General features: G+C 43.1%; 1 protein-coding gene across 1 annotated transcript in view; it reads left to right on the forward strand.

The window, feature by feature from the left end:
* LOC132397663 (A disintegrin and metalloproteinase with thrombospondin motifs 20-like) overlaps positions 1 to 22,855 on the forward strand; it is a 517,254-nt gene that overhangs the window by 238,704 nt on the left and 255,695 nt on the right. The window contains exons 12-15 of the mRNA XM_059976430.1: positions 9,425 to 9,570; positions 13,577 to 13,758; positions 13,845 to 13,981; positions 15,953 to 16,070. Coding sequence (XP_059832413.1) covers positions 9,425 to 9,570; positions 13,577 to 13,758; positions 13,845 to 13,981; positions 15,953 to 16,070 — 583 coding nt within the window. The remainder of the gene's footprint in view (positions 1 to 9,424; positions 9,571 to 13,576; positions 13,759 to 13,844; positions 13,982 to 15,952; positions 16,071 to 22,855) is intronic.

The following is a 22,855-nucleotide window of genomic DNA, read 5'->3' on the forward strand; positions in this document are numbered from 1 at the left end:
TTCTACAAGCTATTTGACACACAGAGTTTTTTACTTCCCATTTCAATAGTCGTCAGTTGGCAGGACTTTCGGAATGAGGAGAAGGGCGAACCAGTGTTTAGAAATCTGCTGCCATCTTCAGTCACTGTTTTATAATCCTGTTTGAGGGGATGCCATGGAGATCATATGGTCAAAAAACACACAAAGATCTTGAATGGAGAACACTGACCACATGGAAGGAAGCTATTCAGTTTCCTACGTTTGAACTGGTTCTATGAAAAAGGAATCCAGCCTGTCTCACCCCTACCCATTCCTCACACTATTACAAACACTTTCAACACTTACCCAATTCCTTTTCAAATCCACAACTGAGCCTGCCTCCTTCGCCAACACATTTTGAATCCCCCTTTTCATGTGACGGCCATAACTAGACACAGTTGTACTTGAGATTTGTGAAGATAAATCCTTACTCGTGATTAATGGAGTATAAGATTATGAGAGCTATCGATACATTAGATTGAACAGCCAGCACCTTTTCCCCAAGATGACAATGGCTAATACCAGAGGACATGCCAGTTAATGAGACTGGAGCAAAGTGTAGGGGGGATGTCAGAGGTAGGTTTTTAACACAGAGAGTGGTAAGTGCCTTGAATGCATTACTGGGGCTGGTGGTTGAAGTTGATACATTATGGACATTTAAAAGACTCTTAGATAGGCACATAGATGAAAGAAAAATGGAGAGTATCTGGGACAGAAGGATTAGAATGATCTTGGAGTAGATCGAAAGGTCGGCACAACATTGCGGGCTGAAGGGCCTGTACTGTGCTGTACTGTTCCATGTTCTATTTTCTGAAGATTAGCACTGGTGGATGCTTTCCAATTTCTGTGATTTGAACAGCCTAAGTCTGACACTGCTGACCACTATGGGCACTTTACCAAGTGTGGGGACATAATGTTGGAATCTGGAGCAACAAACAAACTGCTGGAGGACTTCAATGGGTCAAGCAGTGTCTCTGGGGGAGGGTGGAAATGGTAGGCATGGGGAAGGGGGAATTAAAGCCATATAGAGTAATACAGCATGGAAACAGGACCTATGGCCCAACTTGTCTATCCCAACCAAGCTGCCAAGCAAGCTGGACCCATGCCTAGACCATAACCCTCCAAACCCCTTATCTAAGTGTCTTTTAAATGTTGTTATTGCTCCTGCCTTTACCACTTTCACTGGTAGCTCATTCCATATCTGCACTATAAGTCGTCCCTCAGATAAATCTTTCACTTCTGACCTTAAGCCAATGTTCCTTAGTTTTCCATGAGGGGGGGGGGAACTATACAAGTTCACTCTATCTATGCCCTACATAATTTTATACACTTCTTCTCTCACCCTGAATAACATGATACCCAAGAATCTTCATGATCTCAGAATGGACTAGGATATAAAAGCAAGGATATAATGCAGTAGCTTTATAAATCATTGGTCAGACCACACAGAGTATTGTGAGCAGTTTTGGGCCCCTTATCTAAGGAAGAATGTGCTAGCATTGGAGAGGGTCCAGAGGAAGTTCAAGAGAATGATCACAGTAATAAAAGGGCTAATATTTGTGAAGTGTTTGATAGCCTTGGGTCTGTATTCACTGAAGTTTAGAAGACTGAGGGAGAATCTCGTTGAAACCTATCGAATATTGACAGGTCCAGATAGAGTGGACACGGAGAGGATGTTTCCTATAGTGGGCGAGTCTAAGGCCAGAAGGCAAAGCCTCAGTGTGGAAAGATATCCCTTTAGAATACAGATAAGGGGGAGTTTCTTTAACCAGAGGGTGGTGAATCTGTGGAATTCATTGCTACAGAGGGCTGGAGAGGCCAAGTTATTGGGTATAGTTAAAGTGGAGATTGATAGGTTCTTGATTAGCAGGGTGTCAAAGGTTACAGAGAAGTGGGTTGAAAGGGATAACAAATCAGCATGATAAAATGGTGGAGCAGACTCAGTGGATTGAATGGCCTAATTCTGCTTCTATGCCTTATGGACTTATGGACTTAAGTAGCTTCAGTTCTCAAATATAAATCTTAAGCATTTGCTCCAAGTAAGTTGTTGATCTGAAATTGTGTGTTTGTGTATCTTGGTTCCTGTCAGGATGTGCATCAGGCAGAAGTAATCAATATCTGGTTGGTAACAAATGTCTCAGTTACCAGAATGGGGACACTTCTATGTTTTAACCCTTTTGCCTCTCATGTTGATCTGGAAAGCCGCCTTGAGAGCCATGGAGTACATTTCCACCCCAGCACACAAAGTTTTGGAAGTCAACTAATAATCCCCTATCTTCAGTGAAGTAAAGTTGTTACACAAGAGCATTAAGCAAGATGAAATCTGAAATGCTGCCTTCAATTTCATGCTATGTCCTCTTTTAGCTTTAGAATAATTTTGCAGTAGAAATCCAGGTTGCTGCAAATGGTAAACGTTTCAAGTCTTCATTTGGCTTCTCATGAGCAATCAAAGTCAAGGTCAAGTTTACTGTCTTCTGTGCATGTACATGTATGCACAGATGGAAGGACAAACTTAACTTGCAGCAGCATCACAGGTACATAGCATCATATAAGCAATATTCACAAGATAAATATAAATTAATTAAACATAAACGATACAACATTTTGCAATAAAATTGAAACAAAAATCCATTTTAATGTAAAGTGATCAGAGTTTTCAGAGTTCCCAACCTGGGGTCCACAGATCCTTGCTTAATGGTATTGGTCCATGGCATAAAGAAAGGTTGGGAACCACTAGCAGGATTCTCCATGACCTCTGAATGTAGTTGGTGTGTGTGTGTGCATTTGTAGTCTGAGAGTTGTTATTGTTTGTGGTTCTTTCCTGACTTGTGTCTTGTATTGATTAAGGCAGGTTACTGTCAAACCTGCTGTAAAAAATGATTTGGCCCCTGATGAACATCAATGCGCAAAATTATCTGTGACCTCCACATTGAGTAACTTACAAAGTACAGCCCTACTGTACTATGAGTTGTCATCACATTCCTGCAAAGATGCATAGAAAGGAATGCAAATCATGAAATCTTTCAGCTTGTTTGCATATCTTGACTTCTTAGAGAGATAACGTATCTGCACTGTCAGTTACAGTTACCCACTGACTCACAGATAAATAAAACATTGGAACAGGCCACTTGAACCCATCAAGACCACTCTAACTGTCAATTAAAAATAGTTGCTGGAGTTTGTCTTCTCAAATCTTTTGTTACATGATACAGATAGCACAATCTCTTAAATATTCACCTACCTCCATATTTTCTACACCAATCTTTTTAAAGAAAGAGAAACTGAGTTAACATTTCAGTTCTCAAATCCTTTGCCATATATTAACCCTCTCCACAGAATCTGCCTGACCTGCTGAGTGTTTTCAGTATTATGCTTTGATTTCAGACTTCCAGCTTTTTGGATTTTTAGTTCTATTGGAGACCCAATTCAGTGAAAGCAAGCTTACAGAGTGACTGATCTTTTCTGAGGAACATCCACCCAAGTTACACTGGGATATACCCTTTCCACAATGGAAAAATGGTCTTCTGCAGTTAATGCAAAGACATTGCATGTCAAAGAAGCAGTTGAGCTTCTCTTAGTCACATAGTCAGAGAAACAGACCCTTCAGTCTACCAATTCCATGAATATATTAATCCCAATTTTTATTCTCACCACGTTCTTGTCAGCAGAATCTAGATCCAACCTCTCACCTACAGACTAGGAACAACTTACTGTGGCCAATTAACCTCACAAGCCAGGGATCTTTAGAATAAACCTGTGTACTCGTGGTAAGCCGATGTGGTCACAGGGAGGAGATGCAAACTTCAGATAGACGGTGCCAGGTGTCGATTGAACCTGGTTCTGTGGCGCTGTAAGACAACAGCTCTACTAGCCATACCATTATACCAGACTGTGAGCACTGATTCCCTAACTTAATAACTACAAATGCATCTAGTGTGCAGTGTAATTGACATTTCTCATCTGTCAAATGTCACCATACATTCCACACACTAGTACAACAGAATTGAATGCCTCTTGGACCAGTCCAGAATGAGTTTTTCTGCATTCTATATGAGAGTTGTTATTGGTTTATTATTGTCACATGTACTGAGATAGAGTGTAAGGTTGTCTCACATACTGTTCGTACAGATCAGATCACTACTGTACATTGAGGGAGATTAAAGTAGGACTATAACAATGTAGAATAAAGTGCAGTGCAGGTAAGCAATAAAACACAAGATCATAACAAGATAGATTGTGAGGTCAAAACTAGGGAATTATTTAATAGTCATATAACAGTGGGGTAGAAACTGTCCTTCAGCCTGGTGGCACGTGCTTTCAGGCTTTTGTATCTTCTACCTGATGAGGGGGAAGAAGAGAGAATATCCAGGGTAGGTGGGTTTTGCTTTACTGAAGCAGCAAGAAGTACAGACAGAGGCCATAGATGGGAGGGTGGTTACTGTGATATGCTGAGCTGTGTCCACATCTCTCTTCAGTTCCTTGCAGTCATGAGCAAAGTAGTTGCCACACCAATTCATAATGCATCCAGATAGGATGGTTTCTACAGGAATTGGTTGATGGGTTCATACAAAATTATTTAGCCTCCTGAGGAAGTAGACACTTCTGTGAGTTTCTTGGCCATAACATTAGCTTGGTTGGATCAGGACAAGCTGTTAGTGACTCCTAGGAACTTGAGGCTGATGTAGATAGGAGCAGATGCACTGCCCCACTCCCCACTTGCAGAAGTCAGTAACCAGCTCTTGTATGTTCCCCACATTGAGAGAGTGGTTGCTGTCTTGACACTATGTCACTGATTGTGATTCAAACTCAGAGAATTCCACAAAGTTAAGGACTAAGTTCAAATGCAGACACATTTCCCATAACCTGGTGAGTTCAGATGGCAGCGTTACAACCCTGTCATTCTAATCTGTACTCCCACTGAGTCGGGATCTTGTGGGAAGATGGGATGAATTAACCTACTCATTGCCTAACAATTCAGTTCGTCAAACCTCTCAATGCTCTTTGGAGTTTAAGCCCCCGACAGCTGTGTAGGTGAAAACCTTATTAACCCCACTTCAAAGACTTTCCTAACATATTGAAGTGGGATTGTGAGGTGGGATTGTGAGGAGGTTTTGCACTCTGAGGAAATCATTCTTCCAGTGGATTGTGTTGACGGCGGTTATTGCTCTGTGCAGCTTCACACAACAGCAGACTGATCCATGGCTCTAATTACTTCAACAGCAAACAAACAGCAGCCTCATGAGCAGTAATGCACAGAGCAGTTAAGATGGACAGTCCCTGACTCCTTGCATGTGCTCAGAAGGTTCAATGACATTGGGCAGCACGTAGCACAATGACCAGCACCAGCTGGAAAACTGGGGTTCGATTCCTGCTGCTGTCTGTAAGGAGTCTGTACGTTCTCCCCATCACCATGAAGATTTCTTCTGGGTGCTTTGGTTTCCTCCCACATTCCAAGAAAGTATGGTTAGGGTTAGGGAGGTGTGGACATGGCACAATGGCACCGGAAGTGAGGTGACGCATGCGGGCTCCCCCCAGTACAATCTTTGCTGCTTTGACTTGATGCAGACAATGCATTTCACTGTATGTTTCAACATACCTGTGACAGATAAAGCTAATCTTATGATCTTACGTGGTGATTTTATTTTTATTCAGCTGAGGAAACTGCACCCTAAATCACACTTCTGTGTTAATTATCAGACGGCAGATCAGCAAGTGTTCTTATCATTACATGAAGGATCGCAACATCTGACATGCTTGTCTCTCACCCTCCAATAACAACCACAGTTCAGCAAACCTCCTCAACCCCGCTGAAGTTCCCACAGAATTTCTCAGTCTCTTTCTCTCTCTGATGAAAATCAAATCCTGCATGTGTGAGCTGATATGTGCAGCTCTTGTGTGCACTGCTGATGCTAGTTTTAAACCTGTTTTTCAGCTTGACACCTGAACTTCTTTTCTTGTTAAGCAGTGTGGGAATAACAAATTCCTCACACTGTGGATCTTAATAATGCACAGGTTGCCGCACAATAGTTTTGAACCCAGGAATTTAATGTGATCATATTATAAAACCTCAACCGAAATCCAATTCTTTTTTAATGATATTTGCTGTTAAAATTAAACTGTTCAGTCTTTTGCCAGTGTTAATATAGAATTAACATACAAGTGAATAACACAGTAAAAGAATTTTGGCTCACAATTTTGCACTGACTTTTAAACCTAATCCAAAACCAATCTAACTGTTCCCTTCCATATAGCCCCCCATTTTCTTTCACCAATGTGCCTAATGTATCTTTCTCTACCACTACCTCTTGACAATGCATTTCATGCATTTGTCGGTTTCAGTGTGAAAAACTTATCAATGACATTCCCGCTTTACTTTCCTCCAATCACCTTAAAAGTATGTCCTCTCATATTAGCCATGACCACCCAGGGAAAAAGTCTTTGGCTGTTCACTCTATTATGCCTTTTATCATCTCATCCAACTCTATCAAGTTGCTTCTCTTCCTCTTTCACCCCAAAGAGAAAAGCTTTGGCTTGCTCAACCTGCTGTCATAAGACATGTTCTCAGCATCCTGGTAAATCTCTTCTACACCTTCTCTAAAGCTTCCACTTTCTTGTTATAATTAGGTGACCAAAACTGAACACTTCTCAGTAAAGTGGTGCTCTTAAAACTGTGGGGAGTTTTGAAGCCACTTTGAAAGAAGCACCGAATAAAATCTGATAAATAACACCAGCAAGCAGAGTGCTGGGATGTTACATGCATTGTTGGGCTTACTGTAATGCCAGACCTTATAATGAAGTCCCTTACCCGCTTCCCTCTCCCATCCACCTCGACTTGGTACTTTATTCACTGCCAGCTCGAAAGGTCATCAAGACAAATGTACAAATTATCATCTGTCAGGACATCTTAACGTGAGGGGTAAATTCTGTTGAGCAAGGATTCAACTGAGTGGTTTAGGGAGAGTCTGGCTAGATAAAGGAGGCCAGAATTTTTCTTGAAATGCCAGGAGGTAATCTTATAGAGGTATATAAACTCCTGAGGGGCTTAGATAGGATGAATGTACTTCTACCCAGAGTTGGGGAATCAAGAACTAGAGGGCTCAGGTCTAAGGTCAGATCGGAGTGATTCAATAGGAACCCAAAGGGTAAGTTTTCTTCTGAGAGTATCAGTATGTGGAATGGGCTGTCCGAGGAAACTCAGCACCATCATTACAGGTCAAAGCGGGAGGTCCCACACTGCCTGCTGTGGGACCAGGAACCAGCAAGTGGGGGAGACCGGTGAGGCAGAAGGTCAACAAAGAGTGAGGGACTTCATCTGCGATCCTCCCCAACTGTTATCTAGTGGGTCGGACCACCTGCACTCCAGTGGAGTCTTGGCCCTGTGACCGAGAAATGTAGTGCGCAGCAAGTGGACAAACGACCGCAGGGCTCAACGTTCCTAAGCTGAAGCTGAGTTGCATTTTGTGTTTCTTCCCACTGGTGGGAATAGCCGGATTTGTCTTCCTCAAGGAGTTTCTCAGTTCCTGGGAACAAAGCAACTAAAAAGACAAAGTTCACATGAATGGCTAGAGCCCCAGTGGTGATCATTTGAATACTACAGTCAGCACAAAGTTTGAAAGTAAGTACAAAGCGTAGAAATGGAGTTCACAGGGGGACAGGAACACAGCTGAGAGAGAGGAAGAGCTTTTTCTGCCACCACATTGCTCCATGGGGCAGGAACTACCTGGGACTTCTGCCAAGTGGTTGTAGGTCATGAGAAAGCTCCCCAGTGACTGGAACTTCAAAACCTATCCATATATCTTGGCCACTCTGACTTGCCAATTCTACTATAACTGTAAGGAGGCTTCCAGTTTGCTCGGGACATGTGTACAAGGAGTAGATCTGTCAAAATAATGATCAGTTCAGCTCCTCGGTGCTATTTCCTGTCAGAGCAGCAGATTCTGAGCTTGATCTCACATTGGGTCAGTGGTCATGTCCTGCTTTTCCAATGGGTCAGGTGCTGTTCTGTACCATGGTGTATCACCCCCAAAGTGCGGTAGGAACATCAGAAGGTCAGACTGCATCTATGGAGGAGAATAAACAATCAACCTTCCAAGCCAAGACCCTCTGTCAGAACCAGAAAGGAAGGGGGGAAAAGCCAGAATAAGAAGGAGGAGTGAGATGAGTTGGCAGGTGATAGGTAAAACATGGTGTGAGGTAATGTGGGTGGGTGGGGGAGGTGCATTGATTGGGGAAGCTGGGAGGGTTTAGTTGTAAGAGGTAAAGGGCTGAAGAAGAGGGAACCTAATAGGAGAGTGGACCATGACTGAAAGGGAATATGAAACAGGTTTATTATCACTGACCAATGTAAAGAAATTTGTTGTTTTTGTGGCAGAAGTCCAGTGCAAGACATTAAAAAAATTACTATAACTTACAATAAAAATTTAATATTGCAAAGTGGAATACCATGGTAGTGTTCAGAGGCATTCAGAAATCTGACAGCAGAGGGGATGAAGGTATTCCTAAAATGTTCAGTGTGGGTCTTCAGGCTTCTGTTCCTTCTCCCTGTTGGTAGTAATGAGAAAAGAGCATGCCTCAGATAGTGGCAATCCGTGGTGATATATACCACCCTTCCTGAGACACTGCCTCTTGAAGATGCCCTCGTTGGTGAGGAGGATTGAGCCCATGATGGAGCTGGAGGGAGCTGATGGGTAGGTGGTTTGAGTGGGGGAGTGAAGGAGTGAGAGGGGCACAAGAATGAGAGAAAGCAAAAAGGTTGAAGGGAGTGGGTTGAAGGATCTCTGATCAAAACATTAACTCTTTATTCCCTTTCAAAGATGCTGCAGCAGAAAGGGGCAAAGCAGGTCATTGGTACCTTAAAACCAGATGCTTCAGGCAGATAGGGCTTGTCAGCCATCAGCCGCAGATGGCAGCTCATCCAAGAGAGAGAAAACTCTGATCTCAAACCTATTTTGCTTTGTGGCTATACCCACTCACGAGGAAGGCTTCGGGAGTAAGCCCCGAGGGAAAAATCTGGAGCTGGAGGCCCTAAGGCAGCCCGACATTGAGTTCAATGTTGACCGGCAAATCCTGCGATGCTGCTGGTGCCAAACTGTACTGCTCTCTGCCGTCCCTTTGAGTTCATCAGATGCACAGAGAGGGGGAGCTTGCTACATGGGCAACAGCTTGCCCTCCATATGGTACTGCCTTGGCTTGCATATCTAGGCAGCTAGGATGCAACTTCCATGGTCAATCCTGATTGACAGAGGCCTCAGATCCTGATGCTGCCGAACCTGCTGAGTTTGTTTGGCATTTTGTTAGTGTTGCTTGAGATTTCCAGCATCTGCAGAATCTGTTGTGCTTACTGTGGTGCTCCACCCCTTTTTATTAAACACATTTCTTGTTTTTTTATCATTTTGTGTGATGGCAGCATTGTTGGCACGGGCTCTGCGTGAACATGGAGATGGCGGCAAGGCCAGTGGACGGAGCGTGGGGGCCCTGGGGACCGTACGGAGTGTGCTCCAGGCCGTGCGGGGGAGGCATCAGAAACGCAGTGAGAGACTGCAACAAGCCGGAGTAAGCTGCCGACTCGCGCTTTCGAGTGTTCCCCTGCGCCACCTCACACCAGTGAACGGTCTTGGGATTAGCCTGTGGAGAGAGTGCATGCAGGCAGATGTCCTGCTCTATTCCAAAGAATTATTCCAGCTCACCAACCACTGGTGCTAGCTGGAGAGGGTCCAGGTTTCAGATCACACTGTGCTCTAATCTTCATAGTGAAAGACACAGTTGTCACTTTCCTCAATTGTCTATGGTGGCAGAATCCCCTCTGCTGACGTGTCATGATTGAACTGGCACAGCAACAGGCCACTTGGTCCATTTATTTTATGCTCTGATCTCTGCCTAATCCCATCTATCTGCACGTGGAGGGTAGCCCTCCAAAACCCTCTAATCCATGTAAAGTCATAGAATCATAGAACACTACAACATAGAAGCGGGCCCTTTGGCCCATTCAATCCATGCCAACTTGACCTTCAGCACAAGGATCATGGCCCTCCATACCCCTCTCATCCAAACTCACCTATCTAAACTTTTCTTGAATGTTACAATCAAAACCACATCAACCACCTCCTCTGGCAGCTTGTTCGACACTTGCACCTCCCTCTGAGTGAAGAAGTTCCCCCTTAGGTGTCTCTTAAAAATGAACCTGGTCAGGTGTCAGATTTCTCAGTGGGAGAGGATTTTGGAGATAGTGATCACAATTCTATCTCCTTTACCATAGCAATAGAGAAGGATATGAACTGACAAGTTAGGAGTGCATTTATTTGGAGTAAGGGGAGACATGGGGCTATCAGGCAGGAACTTGAAAGCATAAATTGAAAATGGATGTTCTCATGGAAGTGTACAGAATGTTCAGGAGATATTTTTCGTGGAGTTCTGCACAGGTACATTCCAATGAGATAGGGAAAGGATGGTAGGGTACAAGAACTGTGGTGTACAAAAGCTGTTGTAAAGCTAGTCAAGAAGAAAAGAAAAGCTTCCAAAAGGTTCAAAAAACTAGGTCATGATAGAGATCGAGAAGATTATAAGGCTAGCAGGAATGAGCTTAAGAATGAAATTACGAGAGCTAAAAGGGGCCATGAGAAGATCTTGGCGGACAGGATTAAGGAAAAGCCCAAGGCATTCTACAAGTATGTGAAGAGCAAAAGGATAAGACGTGAGAGAATAGGACCAATCAAGTGTGACAGTGGAAAAGTGTCTATGGAAGCAGAGGAGATCGCAGAGGTACTTGATGAGTACTTAGCTTCAGTATTCACTACAGAAAAGGATCTCGGCAATTGTAGGGATGACTTACAGTGGACTCAAAAGCTTGAGCAAGTAGATATTAAGAAAGCAGATGCGCTGGAGCTTTTGGAAAGCATCAAGTTGGATAAGTCACCAGGACTGGACGAAATGTACCCCAGGCTACTGTGGGAGGTGAGGGAGGAGATTGCTGAGCCTCTGGTGATGATCTTTTCATAATCAATAGGGAGGGGAGAGGTTCCTGAGGATTGTAAGGTTGTGGATGTTGTTCTTTTATTCAAGAAAAGGAGTAGAGATTTCCCAGGAAATTATAGACCATCGAGTCTTAATAAGTCTTAATAAGTTAATAAGTTTATGGAGAATATCCTGAGAGGCAGGATTTAAGAACATTTGGAGAGGCGAAATATGATTAGGAATAGTCATCATGGCTTTGACAAAGGCAGGTCATGCCTTACAAGCCTCTTTGAATTTTTTGAGGATGTGACTAAACACATTGATGGAAGTAGAGCAGTAGGTGTAGTGTATATGGATTTCAGCAAGGCATGTGATAAGGTACTCCATGCAAAGCTTATTGAGAAAGTAAAGAGGCATGGGATCCAAGGGGACATTACTTTGTGAATCCAGAATTGGCTTTCCCACAGAAGGCAAAGAGTGGTTGTGGACAGGTCATTTCTGCATGGAGGTCAGTGACCAGTGGTCTGCCTCTGGTATCTGTTCTGGGACCCCTACTCTTCATGATTTTTATAAATGACCTAGATGACAAAGTGGAGGGATGGGTTAGTAAATTTGCTGGTGGCACAAAGGATGACAAGACCATCTGAAAGGCACGAAACATACCTTGAACATAACAGTGCCGTCCATCCTGAAACAGTGGAAAAAATATGAAATCCCAACTATATTGCCCAGGTCAGGACACTTCTCTAGACTTAGTAAAGAATGGCACTTGTAAAAGAGGCTACTGAGATACCAATAGTCACTCTGAACTGAGCTGCAGAAGTCAGTGACTACAAACTGGAGATGAAGTTCATAGCTCCACAATCTCTAAGGCCTTGCACTAAAAGAGTATGTATGGAAGAGTGGCAAGGAAGAAGCCTTGGCTAATGAAAAAGCCTATACTTGCCTGTAAAGACTTTGCAAAGTGTCACTTAGAAGATACTGTAGATATGTGGAAGAAGATACTGTGGTAGAATGAGATTAAAATGAAAATTTAGTGTCTCAACACTAAGCTGTACATGTGGTGTACATTTAATATTTCACATTATGTGAACAAAGGGGTCAGGGCTGAATAATTTTACAAGGCCCTGTATACCAAATCTCCTCAAAGTGATGGGCATTGTATGTCTGAAGCTCCAAGATCCTGAAAACTGAACAAATTAACAAAATTAAACTTGTTTTCATCTAGTGATATATTAATGATTCTGTAATTTTGTTTTGGGCTAGAAGGATTGTTGAAAAGAACTTACTTCTCAGTGTTGTCACTTTTGCCACTCTGCATTGTATGTGTGCAGATACCCCTTCTGACTTTTGATGAAGCAATACCATATCTCCCGCTTTGGTAGCCTCCTACCTGCCGGTATGAACATCCAACTCACAGACCTCTGTTGATACCCCTGCCCTCCCCCCCCATCCCTATCTATTATTTCAGTCTGGTTCTCTTTCTCTCTCTTTTTTCCCCCCTCACTATAATCTCCCCCCAGCCCTATCTTTCTTTCTCTTTTATTTCCCATAATTTTCCACCTTCCCCCGGCCCATTTCCCTCCAACCTATCACTTCCTAGCTCTCTACTTTATTCCTCCCCCCACTTCTTATCCCCCTTTGACCATCCCATATTTCTTCACTCCTGATGAAGGGTTTTGGCCTGAAACGTCGTCACTACCTCCTTCCATAGATGCGGTCTGGCCTTTTGAGTTCTGCTAGCATTTTGTGTTTTTATTTATTTCCAGCATCTGTAGATTCACTCGTGCTGACTTTTTTCACGTTCAGTTTAAGCCATTGTTTTGCATCACCACCCTTAATTGGCTTAAGTTTCCCATTGGAAAGCTTCTCATTGGTGAAGAAACTGAAGAAGTTGGGCTTGGTGCAAGAAATTTTGCTGTCTGCAATACAGAGGTGCCTGAGTTGGTGCGTGCAAGCAAATGATTCTCCTAGTTCCTTTTCTTGTGATCACAACAAGCTATTGGGCATTGGTAATGTGGAATGCTGCAAGTCCAGTTCACTAGTTTATTGGCAGAACCACTGGCAGGGAGCTGTGTGGCCTTGGTCATGGTGAGAACTAGCCACAGTTTGCAGCTGTTGAGAACAAAGGTATCGGAGACAGTGTGGCACAGCATCCTTGCTGGCGTTGGTGCTGCTCTTCAGTGTTCACTCAGTGCAAGACTAGGCCTCAAGACACTTTACTGCCTAACGGCAGGTCCCAGGAAAGGGGTGTCAGAATTGGAGCTGGAGGCAGGGTAGCACAACATCCAAGCTGGCATCAGCGCTGCTCTCCAGTGTTCACTCAGCAGAAAACAAGCTGCATTTTGTTTGACTGCTGTAACTTTCATGAACTCAGGGACTTGGAATATATTCTTTATCTTTGTGATTGTATTTTATTGCTATCTATTATGTGTTATATGTCCCTTGTATGACTGTTGGTACTGTGTTTTGCACCTTAACCCCAGAGTAATGCTGTTTCATTTGACTGTATTCCTGGGTAATCATATATTAAGCTTGAACTTGAAGCTGAAACATGAAGTTTTTTACTGCCCCATGAGTTTATTTTACTGTTTCCTGTCCCGGCTAGGCCCAGGAACGGCGGGAAGTATTGTGTGGGTCGTAGAATGAAGTTCCGGTCCTGTAACACTGAGCCGTGCCCAAAGGGCAGAAAGGATTTCAGGGAAGAGCAGTGTTCAGAGTTCGATGGAAAGCATTTTAACATCAACGGGCTGCCAGCAAATGTGCGCTGGCTTCCAAAATATAGCGGCAGTAAGTATTCCGAGCCATTCTGTGGTGCAGTTGGCTAAAATTCACTGTAATCTGGAGTCAATTTCATTCGTCTGTCTCTGCGTCAGTTCTGATGAAGGATCGCTGCAAGCTTTTCTGCCGTGTGGCTGGGACCACTGCATATTACCAGCTCAAGGATCGCGTCACCGACGGCACTGCCTGCGGCCCTGACACCAACGACATTTGTGTGCAAGGCTTGTGCAGAGTAAGTTATGAAGCGGCACGTTGTTGAAACTGGGGAGGGAGGGGGAGTGTTCCTTTAGATCCGTATGTCAGCTCCCCATGACACCTGAAAACACTTTGAAGGGAACCAGCGCCATGCAGGTCCTGGGCAAGAAATGCACCGGATGCATTTGACTATTTGTTTCAGCAGCTTGGAATTGATGGGGGAAGATTTTCATGGGTGGTGCTGGCCTCGCGGCCAGGAAGCATCTATACAGACTGTAGGATCTGCTTCCCTTCCTCCCATGTTCCTCTGTCCTCTCCTATTAGATTCACCCCTCTTCAGCCCTTAACCTTTTCCACCTATCACCTCCCAACTTCTCACATCACCCTTCCTCTCCAACACACCCGTCTTCCTCCTCAGCTGGTCTAACCTGCCACCTGCCAGATTGTACTCCTTCATCTCTCCCACCTTCCTCTGGTGCCCCTCCGCCTCTCCTTGCTCCTGTGGTACATTTTTCTCTCCAATCGCCTTCTGTCAAACTCGGCCCTTATCGCTTCCCAGCTTCTTGCTTCATCCCCCAGCCCCCACACACATTCCCCCCATCTGGCCTCACCTGTATCTCCTTCCCTTCCCCCCTACCTTTTTACTCTGGCTTCCACCTCTTCCTATCCAGTCCTGATGAACGGTCTTGGCCTGAAACGTCAACTGTTTATTTCCCTCCATAGATGCTGCTCGACCTGCTGAGTTCCTCCAGCATTTGTTACTGGTATTGGTGTTGGTGTTGGCTTACTGTTGTCAAGTGTACCCATACACAGTGAAAAGCTTGTCTTGCATACTGTTCACACAGATCAGATCATTACACAGTGCATTGAGCTGGAATAAGGTAAAACAATAGCAATGCAGAATAAAGCTGCCGAGAGAGTGCAGTGCAGGTAAACAATAAAGTGCAAGATCAGAACAAGGTAGATTGTAAGGCCAAGAATCCATCTTATCTAAGAAGAAGTACTTCCAAGATTCTGAAAACAATGGGATGAGAGTGTCCTTGACCCCGTGGTACATGCTTTCAGATTTTTGTATCTTTTGCCTGAGGGGGGAGAGGAGAAGAGAGAAGGTCCAGGCTGGGTGTGGTCTTCACTTATATTGGCTGCTTTACTGAGGCGTCGAGATGTACAGACAGAATCCATAGATGAGAGGCTGGTTGCTGTGATGTGCTGAGCTCTACAAGGTCTCTTGTGTTCATGTGCAGAGCAGTTCCCATATCAATCCATTACACATCCAGAGAGAATGATTTCTATGGTGCATCGATAAAAATTGCTTGACAGAAACATGCCCAATTTCTTTAGCCTCCTGAGGAAGTAGAAACATTAGTGAGCTTTCTTGATGTGACATCAATCTTTTTGGACTAGGACAGGCTTATGGCAATTTTATTCCATGTAGACCTCTCAGCTAATGCCTCCCCAAGCTAGCTACAAAGTTGGCTCCTCGCACAAGGGTGCAAATGCTTCCTTGATGTCCACACACGTCCTGACAGACTGCCATTCCTGCATCAAGGGCACCATCAGATGTAGTGACCTCAGCCTCTCCAGGTGATTCCTGGCTTGTACTCAGCCTTCGGATGAAGCAGTTGTGTGGGAATTGAGCTAGAGGTCTTCCCTCCTTAGGGAAAAGAAGTTGTGGACAGAGACTGACAATGTGGGGATGGGAACCACGGATTTCAGTACTAAGATAGATTTTTATAGACTTTTTCTAACATTAGCATTTTATTGTTTGTTGACTGTATTGTCCAATTATCAAAGATCAAACATTCAACTAGCAAGGGGTCTGCAACTGACATCACCCCAGTCCTCTGCAGCTGGTGATCACTATCAGATGAAACTGGTTGGATGACCTTTGACATTTACCCTCTACCGCTGTCAGTGATAATATATGCAGCAGGAAATAGCATATACAGTACTGTTTCTTGTACATTAACCAGGACTTAACCTTTAACCTCCAGTACTTGTTTTACAGCAGGCGGGATGTGACCATGTGTTGAATTCCAAAGCAAGGCAGGACAAATGTGGAGTGTGTGGAGGAGATAATTCCTCTTGTCGGACCCTGGCTGGTACTTTTAACAATGCACAGTATGGTAAGTTCTGTACACTGTGTGCACGAACAGCAAACAGTAAAAATGACAAATTCAATGTGAGAGTCATGGAGTAGGGAAACTAACCCTTCACCCAGATGGTCCATGTTGATCAAGATGCCTATCTCAGTCATTTCCACTTGCCTGCGCTCTGAAAATAGCCTTCTAAATCAGGGGTTCCCAACCATTTTTACACCATGGACTTCCACCATTAACCAAGGGGTCTATGGAACCCAGTTTGGAAACTCCTGTTCTAAACTTTTCCAATCCATGCACCTGTCTTTTAAAAGTTGTTTTTACCCACCTCAGTCATGTTCTGACAGCTCATCCACTCATTCCATATATGGATCACCCTCTGTGTAAAAAGGTTTCCCTTGACGTTCCTATTAAGTCTCTCCCCTCTCACCTGAAATTGATGCTCTCTAGTTCAGATGAACAATCACAATCATGTTTACTATCACCGACGTATGCATGTCATGCATTTTGTTGTATGTGGCAGAGTACAGTGTTAAGTCATTAAAAATTACAGTAATTTATCTGATTCAGTTTGGGATTCAATTCGTAAGTCAGTTAATTCAACCTCTTTATGTGCTTGTGACTGCCTTTTGCAGTTTAAGGTTGTACATAGGGCCTATATGTATAAAACTAAATTATCGCGATTTTATCCTGACATTGGTCCTGTTTGTGACAAGAGTAAAGGGGCGGGGCTTCTCTTATTCATATGTACTAGGCTTGTCCTAATGTAGAGAAATTCTGGAGGGAAGTTTTTTTTAATCTTTATCCCATATTCTTAATTGCCACTTAGAACCTAACCCTCTGATTGCCCTTTTTGGTACCTTGGGTAAGGCAGACGTGCATTTGAGTCCGAGTAAATGTCAAACACTATCTTTTGCCTCTCTTTTGGCTAGAGGCTTAGTTCTTCTCAGGTGGAGAGATGTTGCCCCACCTACTCATGCTCAATCGCTTAGTGATATTATGTCCTGTTTAGACCTTGAAAAGATTCACTTCTCAATTTGGACATAATGTTTCACAAGGTGTGGGGACCTTTTCTTGAATACTTTCATAACTCCGCTTTAGATTAAGTTTATTCTTTTTTTCTGTATCATAATCCCTTACTTTCAACTTTTTTTCTGTAAGTTTTACATTTTTTTTAATGGGAATTATATTATAGTTTTGGTAGTAGGCATTATACTTTATATATATATTTACAGCTCTGTAGGGTCAAATGCTTCAATTAATTTTTCTCTTACATATTGTCATGGTCAGCCTGGAGTTTTGTAGTGGGAGGGTGGGGAGGATACTAACTTTATATGGTTTTATTTTGGGTGCTTTTTCCTTATGAAGTATATATTAGATATGTTTGTTTTGCACTGTATTAATCTTCATTTTGTTGATGGTTTTTTTTGTAGTTGTACTGTAGAAATGCATAAAAAAGTAATTTTAAAAAATTATAATAAAATTAAATAAAGTAAACAGTGCCAAAGTAGAATAGCTAAGTACCGTTCATGGGTTCATGCATCTTTCAGGAATGTGATAGCAGAAGGGAAGAAACTGTTCCTTAAAATGGTGAGTGTGGGTCTTCAGGCTCCTCTACCTCCACCCTGAAGCTAATAATGAGAAAAGGGCATGTCCTGGGTGGTGAGAGTCTTCAGTGATAGATGCTGCCTTCTCGAGCCACTGCCTTTGAATGACCTAATTCTGTTTCTGTCTTAATGGTCTATGCTCAATGGTGGGGAAGGCTGTGCCTGTGATGGGTCTTGCTGAGGTAACATTCTTTGGAGCCTCTTTTGATCTATCATATTGAAGCCCCCACACCAAGCAGCAATGCAAGTGGTCAGAATGCTCTCCATTATACATCTGTAAACATATGCTACAATCTTTGGAGACACACTAAGTCTCCTCAAAGTCATAATAATGTTTCTTGATTCCCAAACTGAGAAAAAGACTGAGTGTATTCACCTCAGCCCCGCTGCTCATGATATTTTAACACATAAAGATCACCACTCAGTCCTCTATGATCCGAGGTAAGATGCTGCAAAGTCCGTCAAACCTCCGTCCCCTCCCCCCCCACCCCCCCCCCCCCCCCCCCCATAACTCAATCCTGAATTCCTGGCAACATCTTCATAAATCTCCTCTGCACACTTTCCAGCTTAATATTTTTATTTTCCTATAGCAGTGCATCCAAAACTGTTTGCAATATTCAAAGTGTGGCCTCATCCATATCAAAATAAACTCCCAACTTCTATACCTTGACAGATGAAGATCAGCATGCTAAAATGTTTTTTTACTATCCTGTCTCCTTGTGAATCCACTTACACTCTGTCTGTTCAAGCACACTCCCCAGAGCCCTGCCATTCACTGTGAAAGTCCAACCATGAATTTGATTTGACTTTCAAAAATGTAGCAATATGCACTTATCTGAATTAAACTTCATTTGCCATTCCTCACTCCACCAACCCAGATGATCAAAAAGCCGCCCTGTAATTTTTGATAAGTTCTTTTACTGTCCATGCATCATCTGTATTAGCATCTTCTACAATTGCATTAACATTTTCAGCCTTGATACATTGTCAAACAACAATGGGCCCATGACTGACTCCTGTGGCACAGCACTGGTCACAGGCTTCCAGTCCAAGAAACAACCTCCTACTAGCACTGGTCTATTCTTAGGCTAAAGAAGCCACGTTTTTAAAATATCAACAGATTAAAATAAAACACAGCTCTGCTTTTCAAACACAAGAGTTTCTGCAGATGCTCGAAATCTTGAGCAACACATGCAAATTGCTAAAGGAACACAGCAAGTCAGGCAGCATCTATGGAGGGGAATAAACACTCAATATTTCAGGCCAAGACCCTTCATCAGGACTGAAAAGGAAGAGTGCTGTAGCCAGAATAAGGTAGTGGGATGGGGAGAAGCACAAGCTGGCAGCTGATAGGCTAAACCAGGTGAGGGACAAGGTGGATGGTTGAGGGAAGTGGATAATGTCAGAAGCTGCGAGCGGATAGGTAGAAGGGCTGAATAAGAAGGAATCTGATAGGAGAGGAGTGTGGACCATGGAAAAAAGAGAAGGACAAGGGGAACAAGAAGGTCATAATGGGCAGGTGAAGAGAAAAGAAGTGGTGAGAGGCTAGCCAGAATGGGGAATGGAAAAAAAGAAGGGGGAGGAGGAGTACTTGATGGAAGTTAGAGAAATCGATGTTCAAGCCATCAGGTTGGAGGCTACCCAAATGGAATATGAGGTATTGTTCCTCCAACCTGAGTATGGCCTCATTGTTTCAGTAGAGGAGGCAAAGGGCAGGCATCAGAATAGGAAGGGGAAGTGGACTGATTTTTCAGGTTTTCCTTTGCAAATATGAAAAACAAATTAATAAGTATTGAACTGTTTCTTAATTAGATAAAATAACATGGTACAAAAACTGCATGAAAAATTCAGCCTATGGTTGTAGGATTGTCTATGCTGATCAGAGTTCAAGTCATGCCATTAGTTTTTTTAAAGCTTTCTGTAGAGCCCTTTGCTCTTTAAACTCTTTAAACAGCAAACCAGGAGCTGGACTCCCTCTGTGCCTGGCTGTCGGTTTCACTCTGATGTGATTCTGACTAATTCCCTTCTGTATTGCCCAAAGACTTTCCTTGACTACTTATTTTGGAATGAAGGAGTTAATCCTTTTGCAAGCCCAGTAATCGGGCTTTATTAGGACTTCAGCATAATCTCTCCCTGTAGAAGGTTAAAACCTATGTGCCTACATTGGTGTGTTGCTATCTGTCCATTCGAGGTTTGAGTATAATTTCATCAAGGTCAAAGCTCTAAATCTCACTCAATTAATAAATTTCAGATTAATTCCCAGGTATCCATATCATAAAGGCAACTAGTCAGTACCAAGGCGGAGTATCTCACTCAATTAATAAATTTCAGATTAATTCCCAGGTATCCATATCATAAAGGCAACTAGTCAGTACCAAGGCGGAGTCAGGAATATTGGAAGCATTCAGCAGTAAGGGTGGGAATAGGAAGACGGGACAGGTGAATGAATGACTGAAGAGGAGGGAGGGATTCAGTTTTATAGACCATTGGGATATTTTCCAAGGCAAAGCTGACCTCTAAAAGAGGAATGATTTTTTTTGCATTTGTATTTATTATTTCTTCCATCCAAGGCAGTAAAAATCTTCTGTTGCATCTCCGTTGCAATGTTCAAGCAATAAAGAGGGGAAATGTGGGAGGATATTGACCAAGCACTAAGATTGTACATGCAATTGTTTTGTGTACATCTATGTACAGTCAGGTATGCAATCAGATCAATGTGTATTGATGAATCCGTTGGCCTGGTGAAAGAAGCTGTCCCTCCTGGAACCCCGGATTATTGGTCCTCGCCTTTATGCACCCAAACTAGAGGAAGGAACCAACAGCATCGTGAGGGAATTTGCTGAAGTGAACCAGAAGGGTTTAAATCAATCTAACAGTAGGCTGGAAGATAAACAAAGTGAGATGAATAAGGAAGATGAAGAAGTTCAGTAATTGCAATTGCTAATTATCGTCACATATTCTGAGATACAGTGAAATGCTTTAGTTTATAAGCTATTTGGACAGATCATTCCATACATCCATTGAACTAGTACAAAAGGAAATAAATGGAATGCAGAATACCATTGCAGTTACATTCGGACAAGTAAAGTGGAAGGGCCATGATGAAGTACAGTGTGAGATCAAGAGTTCATCTTTATAGCCTAAGAGCTCTTCTCAAGAGTCTTCTAGAAGCTGCATTTTGGCCCAGGTGTGTGTTCTCTTGCATTTGCATCTTCTGCCCTATGGAATTTGGGGGGGGAGGGGTGGGAGTGTGTGGCAGGAAGAGAGAAGGTACAGGGTTGGAGGATCTTTCATCATGTTGGTCGTCATCCTGAGGCAGGGAAAAATACAGACGGAGTCCCTGGAGGGCCAGCAGGTTTCTGTGATCTGCTGAGTTGTGTTCACAACTCTCTGCATACACTTGTAGTCCTGCAGAGCACAGCTGCAACACCGAGCTCTGATGCACCTGGGGAGGGTGTTTTCTATGTTACAATGATAAAATTTGCTGAGGGGAATATGCTGAAATTTCTTAGCCTCCTGATAAAGAAAAGGTGCTGCTGTGCTTGGCTGTGGTGTCAACGTGATTCGACTGGGACAGATTATTGGTGGTGTTCTTCCTAAAGGGCTTGAATCTCTCAACAAGCAAACTCAGTCATTGATATTGGAGGAACAGGTGATGACGATAACCATGTCACTAGGCTCTCTCTCTCTCTCTCTCTCTCTCCTTCCTGTACTTTATCTCATCATTGACAGAGATCCAGCTGTCTAAGGTCTTGTCATCTGCAAGTTTGTCGCTCGGGTTAAATCAGTCTCTGTTTATACAGTCAGGAATGTGCAGGCGATGAGATGCAGCCTAGCAGAGCACTGGTGTTGAGGATAATCCTGGTGGCAATGTTGCTGCTGATCTTACAGATTATGGTCAGTTAGTCAGGAATTCAAGGATCCAGTTGCAGAAGGACGTGCTGAGTCATAGGTCTAGGAGTTTAGAAATTAGTTTGTTTCGAATTATTGCATGGAAGGCAGAGTGGTAATCAATAAGCAATAGTCTAATGTCCAGATGCTACAGGAATGAGTGTAGGGCCAGGAGATAAACCTGCTTCAGAAGTAGGAAAGTTGTAGTGGTTGAGGTTATCTGGGAGGTTGGAGTTTATATGTGACAGGATCAGCCTTTGTTCATAAATTGTGCTTTCCAATTGTGACAGCTTCCTGATCTCCTCTGCCCCCTCTCTAATGCTTCCACATTCTTCCTATGACAAAGTGGCCACACTGAACACAATATTCCAAGTATGGTCTATACAGAGTATTACAGAGCTACAACATTACCTCCCACTTCTTGAACTCAATCTCCCGACTAATGAAGGGAACACACTGTACAGCTTCTTAGCCAACCTATCAACTTTTGCGGAAATTCTGAGGTATCTATGGACATAGACCCCATGATCCTTCTCTTTATCCATGCTGCAAAGTATCCTGCTTACATGTTTGTCATTCTAAAGCGTACCACTTTACACTTTTCCATGTTGAGCACCATCTGCCACTTCCCTGCCCAGATCTGCCCCCTGTCACTGTTCCAGTAAAACCTTCTATACTATTGACAACTCCACCAACCTTCATGTCATCTTAATCCTTACTGACCCACCCTACCACTTCCTCATCAAAGTTATTTATAAAAATTACAAAGAGCAGTGGTCCAGAACAGATCACTGTGGAATATCACTAGTCATGGACCTCCAGGCAGAATACATTTCATTCTCTACCACCCTCTGCATTCTGTGGGCAAGTCAATTCTGAATCCACACAGCCAGGTTTCCCTGGATCCCATGTCTTGTGACTTTTGGAATGAACTATGCCTATGCATACTCCTCATATAAGACATCATTAGAGAGTATAAACTTAATTTCCTCAGTTATGCAGATGACACACAGCTGTATATCTCAGCTGAGCCTGATGGTGATAACACCCTATCTTCTCTGACTTCTGGAATGGCTACAATAAATGACCGGATGAGCAATAATTTCCTGAAACTAAATAAAGGTAAAACCTTGGGTTGGTCCCAAAGCCGAAAGAGATAAACCTGATAAACTTGGGAGCTTGGCTGCCTTTGTAAAATCACAAGTAACAAGCCTTGATTCCGATTTTAATTTCAAATCCCACACAAAGAAAGTGACAAGAGCACCATTTCTATACTTTAAAAAATTGCGAAGGTATGTTTGTTTCTGACGTGTA

Source organism: Hypanus sabinus, chromosome 8 (assembly GCF_030144855.1).
Source record: "Hypanus sabinus isolate sHypSab1 chromosome 8, sHypSab1.hap1, whole genome shotgun sequence".
Classification (NCBI taxonomy): Eukaryota; Metazoa; Chordata; class Chondrichthyes; order Myliobatiformes; family Dasyatidae; genus Hypanus; species Hypanus sabinus.